The 9,252-nt window shown below is 42.3% G+C and overlaps 1 protein-coding gene across 1 annotated transcript; it reads right to left on the bottom strand.

Annotated features, from left to right (window-relative positions):
- Nucleotides 1-1,703: 1,703 nt before the first annotated feature.
- On the bottom strand, nt 1,704-8,512 carry cnp (2'',3''-cyclic nucleotide 3'' phosphodiesterase). The gene is made up of 4 exons (XM_080447268.1): nt 8,460-8,512; nt 3,557-5,691; nt 3,319-3,446; nt 1,704-3,163 (listed from the first exon to the last, which is right to left on the bottom strand). Exons 2-4 carry the CDS (start codon nt 5,670-5,672, stop codon nt 2,702-2,704), a joined length of 2,706 nt encoding a protein of 901 aa, XP_080303394.1. The 5' UTR covers nt 5,673-5,691; nt 8,460-8,512; the 3' UTR covers nt 1,704-2,701.
- Between the last annotated feature and the right edge of the window lie 740 nt (nt 8,513-9,252).

Here is a 9,252-nt window from a genome sequence, read left to right as displayed (position 1 = left end):
TGTTGCTTCACCAAGCTCACGCCCACCGACCAGGCAATCACTCGCTGCCAACGGTGATTGGCCAACAGTGTTCTTTATATACAGAGTGGCCAATGACAAAATCGCTTGATCATAGACCAAGACCTACATCCTTAAGACCAACTTCTATATGGCGCACGTAAATAATTTGAATTGTATGATTTCGCAAAGCACAAGTTCACTGCCTTTTGTCTCTTGACCATTGGTCTTCAACAGGGGGTCCGGGACCCCTAGAGGGTCCTCTGAGTTACCACAGTGGGTCCACCCATTTTTTTCGTGTGATGGGGAACATTAGCCGAAAATATCAGATCTTGCCAGGCATTGTGAGCGATCTGCTATTTTCGGAGAGTCGGTGTAGAGGGAAAAAAGAGCAGACCAAGTACAGACCCAACGTTTAAGTTGACAAAATATTGAGGGTTTAAAAGTCGAACTGTCTGAAAATACACAGTAGCATGAATCCAACTATGAAATCTATGAAAAAGTGTAATCTGAAACACAATTTTATACAATAATATGGTAGTGGGGGGTCCCTGCTTCATCTCTCTCTCAGCTAAGGGACGTCCTTGGCTTGAAAAACGTTGAAGACCCCTGCTCTAGAGTCTAGCCTGTTACATTTTTACTCCTGCACATGAACTCTGGTACTCTTCAACACTTGTACACATAATAGTAGGATGTGTATTGCCAAACATTGACACACGCCACATTAGGATAAGTAACTGTTGATAGCCTGGCTGTATTATATATATTCATACATATAAGTTCATTGTTGATAGACTGTTAATAGACTGAACATAATCATGATTTCACAGTATTCACTGGTGATATACTATACACATTCATATATTCCCTGTTTGATAGACTATATTTAAATGCTACCACCTGAATATCCCTTCAGTTGAGTTTCATTGGCCTTGGCTCATTTTCTGTGAAGAACATACAGAACACATTTTCACTGAGTGCACAGTATGAGGCCATTATGGAGTAAAGATATATCTCCATGACAGTGAACAGTAGCGTATGGGAATAACCATTAAAAATCTATAGGATAAAACGCATAGTACAAGTAGGTCTGATGATGGCCATTAAAATAAACATAAATTATTGTATTAATTTGCCTACATCAAATTTAGAATTGTTTTATATATAGAAAACATGTTCTCCATGTTGGTTCTCATTAGACTGGCACAAAGGCAGTAATGGGTTACGAAATGTGTTGGCACACGCACATTACAGCTGTGCAATCCCTTTATCAAACATGGCCAGCTATCAATTTCTGGCGATTACCAACTGGATTACGGAATCATAAATGTTGTGTCAGGTCCTTATGCAAGGGTATTGACAGTGAAGCCAAGTCTAGAATGTTGCAGTTATCAGTAAAACTTAGGCTAGATAACTTGGGAGTTGGGTTGGGTTGTGCCTGGGTGTTTAGGTGGCATAGATTATATTGTCATGTTTCACAGGATCATGGGCAGATAATGGTGCACCCAAAGAAAAAACCCTGTTACATACTACTGAGGAGTGCCATCTGCTGGTATAACCACATAAAACAAATAAAGACAAGCGTTTTCAGTTTGCAACATAGACTGAAGAAGAACACGTGCAGTCAAGCTTGACATAGTTCTTATCAGTCAGCATGTCAAGCACAAAACTTAAAGGACATCAGGCAAGAATGACAAATCACCATATTCCATTTGGAGCAAAGCATACTGTTTATTAAGTGTACAAAAACAAGTGCAAAAATTGTGATTCATAAGAGCTAGATGTACACAAGCACAACTTGGCCTACAAAAAAAAAAGGACAAAAAAAAAAAAAATCAGTGTCAGTTTATGTGGATAAAAATTGAAATGTAATAAATGCAGTGTTGTTCAAAGATGTTGAAAGGGATCAATGGGTTTTGCACAGTAGAAAAGATTGCAAAATGTGGACTTGGATTCACAGCATTTGATAAGTACCAAGTGCAAGGTAATGAAACAAATGCTAAACTCATCAGCAGTCTCCCTTTCAAGAGTGCACAGTGCAAAGAATTTACAAGGAAGGACTTATATAATAATAACATTCTAGTACACTTAATTACATACCTTTGGCCCATATGCTACAATTACATTTTCAAAGACAGTTGCCCAAAACAGCTGCACATCAACTCACCAAAACCACAGGATACTTGACAAATTAACAGATCTCTCAGTGAGGCAAACATACTTTTAACAGATGAGAAAATGTGATAAGCATGTAAGCGGACATAGAATGAAAATTGCTTCATGTAATGCAAATACCTAATGAATCACTCGCTTAAATGAATACTGACCAAGCTACCATTTATAGAGGGGAAATATAGGATCACAGACAGGAATTATAAAGATGATGAGGAAGGGAGGCTGTACTACCGTTGTCTAACACCGCATCTTATGAGATCTAAGCAAATTGCAAGGTGTTGCAACTCTGGCACATGTATATGTGGTAAGATACTGAACAAGTTTTATGTGGTAAGATACTGAACAAGTTTTACCTAAGTGGGTTGAAGGCATCTTGGATTGTGGTGCAAATCAACAGTAAAAAGGCACACAGCTTGTGGGTTTAGGGTAGGCTGTAACAGAAGCCCTAAAAATAGCGCAAACCCTCCAAAAACTAAACCTAATTCCTATTACACCGTTCATCCCGAGCCACACACCCCACCTGTGCCGTTTACAATATGGTGCACTTCCTCTTTTTCTTCTCAGTCTCCTTTTTGGTCTGGTCAGCCTTCTTGGGGTGGTACAAGCTGGAGAAGAAAGCCTGAACAGAAATGGGCTCCCTCAGACTCAGCAGCCACCTGCCATTTCCATAATAGGCCAGAGACCCCAGCTCCATCTCCTCCACCAGCTCCCCCTGCTGGCCGTCCTGCTGCAAAGCCAGGATTTCGAGTAGATCATAACCCGTTTGAACTGGCTCCACGTCATTGGCACAGCCCAGAGTGACGTGGGCGCGGCTGCCCAAAGGCAGCGAGGCGGCCCCGGGCACCTTAGACTGCGCCTCCTTCTCTGCATCGGCTGGCCACAGCACAAGCTGCTCTTCAGAGAGTGACACTCTGGCGCCAACAGTATGAGGTGTGACAAAGAGGGCACTCAGAGACAGCTCAAATGCAGAGCCATACAGCTCTTTAACAGCCTAAAGAGTGGAGGGAGAGGCAGAGATCAAGAGTCAGTCCATATCAAATGCAAATTGCCCCAAATATATATATTTGACTCAGATTCTTGTTCAAATGTTTAGCTTTAATAAAGTTTGAATTGAGGACAAGATGTTTTTAGTTTTTTTACACTTACCGTTTCTTCTGCATATTCTTTTGCTCCCTCAGCTTCGCCATAGTCACAGAATTTGGTGGTGCAATGGAGAATGCCCTTGGACTGGAAATATTGCTCAAGATCCACCTCTTTCTCTGCTTCCACATTGACTGCAAAAAAAACAAACAGTGTCAGTTGTAATCACAGTTAACACTTTTAAATGTTTAGGCTGCTTAACATCATTTGTTTTATCAATTTGGGCATTATTAAATTCACTCACAGTCTGCCGAGTGCTTCTTGAAGGCGTCTAAGGTGTCCAGTGTTTTCAGGAAATCCATTGATGTGCATTTGAGCTTGTCCTGGGTGGTGGGGGTCAGAAACCAGCCAAAATAAAGAGGAAGAACAGTCTCCTGAAATGGGCCGTTCATGGCTTTGAATTGGGCCTCCTTCAGATCCCGTCCAGTCTTCTTGGGTAGCAGTGACAAATCTCGGCTCCACTCTGTGCGGGTCTCCAGGAACACGACCACCAGCCGCTGTTGCTCTGCAATCTCCCCCAGGCGGGCCAGCCGATCCTGGGTGTGATTAGTGTCGTCCACCACTACCACCATAGGGGCAGTTTTTTGTGCGCTGCAATGGGCAATCACTGCCTCGTCCAGTGCCTTGTACCCATCCGTGGATGCTTCAGGGTTTTCAGGTTTGATACCATGGTCATCTGCGCAGAAGACGGAGCAAAGGTCCTGGAAGCTGTCTGCTATGGCACGGGCCACGCGGCTCTTACCGCTGCCTGGGAGGCCTCGGAGGACAACAAGGGTACGAGAGGCTTGCACGGAAACTTTGGTCCGTTCCTGATCCAGGAGGGCAAAAGACAAGGAGCCAGGAGTAGGGTCTTTCTCTTCTTCCTCCATCTTCTGTTCTTCAGTTTCCTTCAGCTCAGCTTCCTTCGGTTCTTCTGTTACCTTCAGCTCTGCTTCTTTCTGTACTTCTGTTCCATTTAGCTCAGCTTCCTTCTTTTCTTCAGTTTGCTTTAGGTCTGCTGCCTTCACTTCCTCCCCTTTCTTGAGCTCTGCCTCCTTCCTTTCCTGCTCTTTAAGCTTCTTTTCCTCCTCTTTCTTGAGCTCTGCCTCCTTCCTTTCTTCCTCTTTCTTGAGCTCTGCCATCTTCCTTTCCTCCTCTTTCTTGAGTTCTGCCATCTTCCTTTCCTCCTCTTTCTTAAGCTCTGCCATCTTCCTTTCCTCCTCTTTCTTGAGTTCTGCCTCCTTCCTTTCCTGCTCCTTCTTGAGCTCTGCCATCTTCTCTGCCATCTTCCTTTCCTCCTCTTTCCTTTCTTCCTCTTTCTTGAGCTCTGCCATCTTCTCTGCCATCTTCCTTTCCTCCTCTTTCCTTTCCTCCTCTTTCTTGAGTTCTGCCATCTTCCTTTCCTCCTCTTTCTTAAGCTCTGCCATCTTCCTTTCCTCCTCTTTCTTGAGTTCTGCCTCCTTCCTTTCATGCTCCTTCTTGAGCTCTGCCTCCTTCCTGTCTTCCTCTTTCTGGAGCTCTGCCATCTTCCTTTCTTGCTCCTTCTTGAACTCTGCCATCTTAATTTCCTGCTCCTTCTCGAACTCTGCCATCTTCATTTCCTGCTCCTTCTTGAGCTCTGCCTCCTTCCTTTCCTCCTCTTTCTTGAGCTCTGCCATCTTCCCTTCTTCCTCTTTCTTGAGCTCTGCTTCCTTCTGTTCCATCTCGAGCTCTAATTCCTCCTCTGCTACATGCTTCTCCGCCATCACCTCTTTAATGATTTCTGCTGGCAGAGTGTCCATTACATTTGCCACAATCTTCTCCGCTTGCTTTGGCACTTCCTCTGGTTTGCTGTGTTGTTCCACTCCCACCGGCTGCAGCAGTGCGACTGGTTCACGTAGCGTTTGCTCTGGCAGTCCAGCAGCTTCTGGAACTGATTCGACCAATTTCTCTGGCTCTGGTTCAGGGGCATCCGCTGACAGAGGTTTGCGCAAAGGTTCTGGGGTGTTCTCCACGACTGGCTGCCGTTCAAGCTGCATGTTTTCTGGTTCTGTGCTGTTCGATGCTTTAACTGGGTCAGGGATCGTTTTGGGTGGCCCAGCTAGTTCTGCTTGTTCTGTCAACACATTAGGCAGCACTGCCAGTTTACCAGCTCCCTTCTCAAGGGAGAATAATTCCTTGAGCTCTGATAATTTCTCTTGTTCAGACATGTCTTGAGGTTCCACCTGTGCCGCAGTCTGAGACAGTAATGTCAATGTTGGTGGCGATGCATCCATCTCATTTCCCTTCATGAGCAATTTCTCTGCCTCATGGCCATTCACTGTAAGCTTTCCAGCTTCTTCAACCACTGGGGCTGGTAGCTTCTTGGGATCTGTGAACTCATGACTCTGTTCAGTATCCATGTCTAACTGCACACACCACCTTTAATTAAAAAAACAAAAACAAATACAGTTAGTAAATCAGCATTGAGCTATGTCAGTCGTGTACCTGCATACCAATGGTCTTTGCTCCAACACAATCTGCCAACTACAATCATAGTGCAATGCATTCAGATGGAGGATGTTTCATTTTGGACATGGCATTATAATTCCAAAGGACCTTATCAATACTGTGGTCATATAGTGCATCTGTAAATCTACTTAAGGGATATTTCACTTTCAAAAAAACTTTTGGTCATTTTATCATCTACTAAGGCTTTTGTGAGCCCCCCAGACAGTTTTTAAGTTGCTTGATTCAGTATTTAGATATTTGATAATCATTTTATCAGACACGCCCCCTTCCTATACAAACCCATTATAACTTCAAACTCCATTTTTAACATGTTAGATTCGTCAAAAACACCCGTCCTTGGTTTTGGTGACTCAGCCTGCCCTCCTAATACGCGAGGGGGCCGTGTTTTTTCGATAACTTTTTTCATTTATTTTTAATATTTTTTTGGGAAAATGAAAAAAAATTAATACATTAAAAAAATAAAATAAAATAAATGAAAAAAGTAATCGAAAAAACACAGCCCCCTCACGTATTAGGAGGGCAGGGTGAGTCAGCAGAACCAAGGACGGGTGTTTTTGATGAATCTAACATGTTAAAAATGGAGTTTGAAGTTATAATGGGTTTGTATAGGAAGGGGGCGTGTCTGATAAAATGATTATCAAATATCTAAATACTGAATCAAGCAACTTAAAAACGGTCTGGGGGGCTCACAAAAGCCTGAGTAGATGATAAAATGACCAAAAGTTTTTTTGAAAGTGAAATATCCCTTTAACACATTGGGTGCCAAAACCGTATATATACGGTTTTGCGCATACTAACGTTGAGTGCCAAAACCGTATATATCCTTCACAGCAACAGGAAATATCACTCCTACAAGATTTAGACTCCAATCCACCTCCTGGTTAACTTATGACTTCAAAAACCTGTATCTCGGCTCCTGTGCACTTTTATTTTTTACAATGTTAATTTAACTATTTTCAACTGGCTGCAACTATGGAATGGATTTCCGAATGTTTTAAATGTTTCCCCCCCGATTGTACGAGACCTGTATGTGTGTAATGAGGGGATCACCGTGAGGACGGTGATCACTGAAAATATTTTGTGACTACTTGAAAAAGGTTCAAAATGTTTAAAAAGTCCTGGCACTCAAAGTATAATATTTTAATAAACCTCTGGCACCCAAATAAGTTCCCCTAGCATTCACATCTGCCTCAAAGTTGCATAGATGAATATGTAATTTCCCCATGCAATAATAAATAAATAATCTTTGGCGAACAGGTTTGATTTAAAAGCATCCAAAAACCATCATTATGCCTTAGACCAATGTACTTTTCAGCCGAGCTGCTCAGTGACCAACAGCTAGCTAACAAAAAGCATTGACCTGGATGGCATCAAATTTCCATGGAGTTGGAATATGGGAGGAAATCCTATGAAAAATAATGGTTTAAGTTACCATTAAATCCAATATCGTTTCAACAACAGGGTTTTTGGAAGGGATTCAAGGGAAGCACATGAGGGTGACAATATCTTCTTGTAATCCACTAGATGTTGCTAACAGCCCCATGTTTTACACTGCAGATCCTAAACCAATTATCCTTGTTGAGAGGGAGACATTTTGAAAGAATTTTTTTTTTTTTTTAAAACACCCATGCTTATTTGAGACAGATATTAAAACATTGCTTTTGTGCAACAGTATTTGTTTTACTCATAGGGCCTCAGAGGATAAAAGGCAAAGGGCTTCTTGGCCCAAATTCAACTTGCCATAGTACTCCTTATTTAAGCTGTCAAACTAAGAGTGTAATTCAGATATAAAGCAAAGCAAGTATTATAGGACACAAAGGCGTGTTGCCCTATGATGACAAGCTGGGTTTATCATTCACACCCTGTGTGAGACCGAAACAGCTGCGCCAGACCCAGCCAGTGGCGGCAGACAAAGACCCTGGATCATCATCATCATCATAAATGAATAGTCGATTTACCAAAAAACAAACAAAACAATGCAGGAGCAAATCAAATATAATAAAAAGGTAAGCAAACGCGTACAACTGACTCATTAAAATGATAAGACCTATCATTTCTGGGAAATGCCTTGCGTGTCAAGAAGCACACTGTAACCGTTACCTCTGGTAAATCAAAAAGACAGCTGAGCTTGCCAAGTCAGACGCCCTTGACGGAAACAATGCAAGCAAGACATCGACATTAAATATTCACGCTTTCGTCTTTTCGATGATGCGAAACATCATGGCTCACACATCATGGCATGGTCCTCTAGTATACACTTAGGATTCATAGTGAATTAAATGGCGCACAGTGAGAGCATGGCCATCCTTTTGTTTAAATGCTCACACCAAACATTCAGCACATAAAAAAGGAAACCGGTAAAGAGGAAAACAAAACAAAGTTTAAGAAGCTATGGTCACGTATTCTCAAAAATAAAGTCAACTTCGGTTTTTATATTAAATATTAAATCACATTGCAGCACTTTATGGTCGAGGAGGAGGACTGCCTTCATCATCATGCACCCCCACGCCAGACAAAAACACTGGCGTGGCACTCAACCAACCCACGCCACGTACAACAAACACGTTGTGTGTCACAAAGGCATAAGGGACGATGTCACGCTGAATAAAGACAACTTGAGGAAGAAGTTCACCTGCAACCCTGACAAAACGTGCGTGTTTTGGAAGCCTGCTTCTTACCAAAATCTGCTGCTGGGAAATGTCAGTGTCGCCGTGGACCATGCGAGTCTTCCTTTACAATGACAGGGCAGTCAGTCCACGCCCAGCACTTGAAGAAACAAAACGGGAAGGTAGACCCCAATCCCATAGCCCGGAGGGACGGTCGAATTGTGATTGGCCAGTTGGTTGTCAGGCAATAGGACAACACAACAACACACACACACACACACACACACACACACACACACACACACACACACACACACACACACACACACACACACACACACACACACACACACACACACACACACACACACACACACACACACACCAAGTGGACAGACAACAGTTTTCTCCCTTTAAAGGGGTAGTTCACCCCCAAAATAACTTTTTTTCTATTGATTACTGACCATCTGGAGCCTTGAATTCATAGATATGTTTTTGTTTTTGTCACATTCCTAAGCCAATAATTTGATTATAATAAATGTGTCCCCATTGATTCCGGTAGGAGACACAAATGCATTTGTGTCTCCTACCGGAATCAATGGGGCTAAATTTATTATAATCAAATAATAAAGGAAGGAATGCGACAAAAACAAATAAATATCCATGAATTCAAGGCTCCATGGGGTGAGTAATCAATAGAAAAAAAGTTATTTGGGGGGTGAACTACCCCTTTAACTCTAGTTTAATAAAAGTTAGATACATATATAATAGTAATACAGTAGTAGGCTAGATCCCACATTTTGGAGTCTTCGTGCAGTGGATTTTTGGTTACCTGTGTGGTATCTGAACAGTATGCAAGTCAAAA

The sequence above is a fragment of the Gymnoscopelus braueri genome, assembly GCF_963280865.1.
Source record: "Gymnoscopelus braueri genome assembly, chromosome: 13".
Classification (NCBI taxonomy): domain Eukaryota; kingdom Metazoa; phylum Chordata; class Actinopteri; order Myctophiformes; family Myctophidae; genus Gymnoscopelus; species Gymnoscopelus braueri.
This window is presented reverse-complemented; position numbering and strand designations above follow the sequence as displayed.

What these genes read in the sequence shown, in the direction of transcription:
- cnp (XM_080447268.1), bottom strand. Translation starts at nt 5,672, where the DNA reads ATGGATACTGAACAGAGTCATGAGTTCACAGATCCCAAGAAGCTACCA. An exon ending in CAAGAAGCACTCGGCAGACT is followed by an intron (nt 3,447 to 3,556) that starts GTGAGTGAATTT and finishes TTTTTTTTGCAG; the next exon opens with TCAATGTGGAAGCAGAGAAA. An exon ending in AAGAATATGCAGAAGAAACG is followed by an intron (nt 3,164 to 3,318) that starts GTAAGTGTAAAA and finishes TCCACTCTTTAG; the next exon opens with GCTGTTAAAGAGCTGTATGG.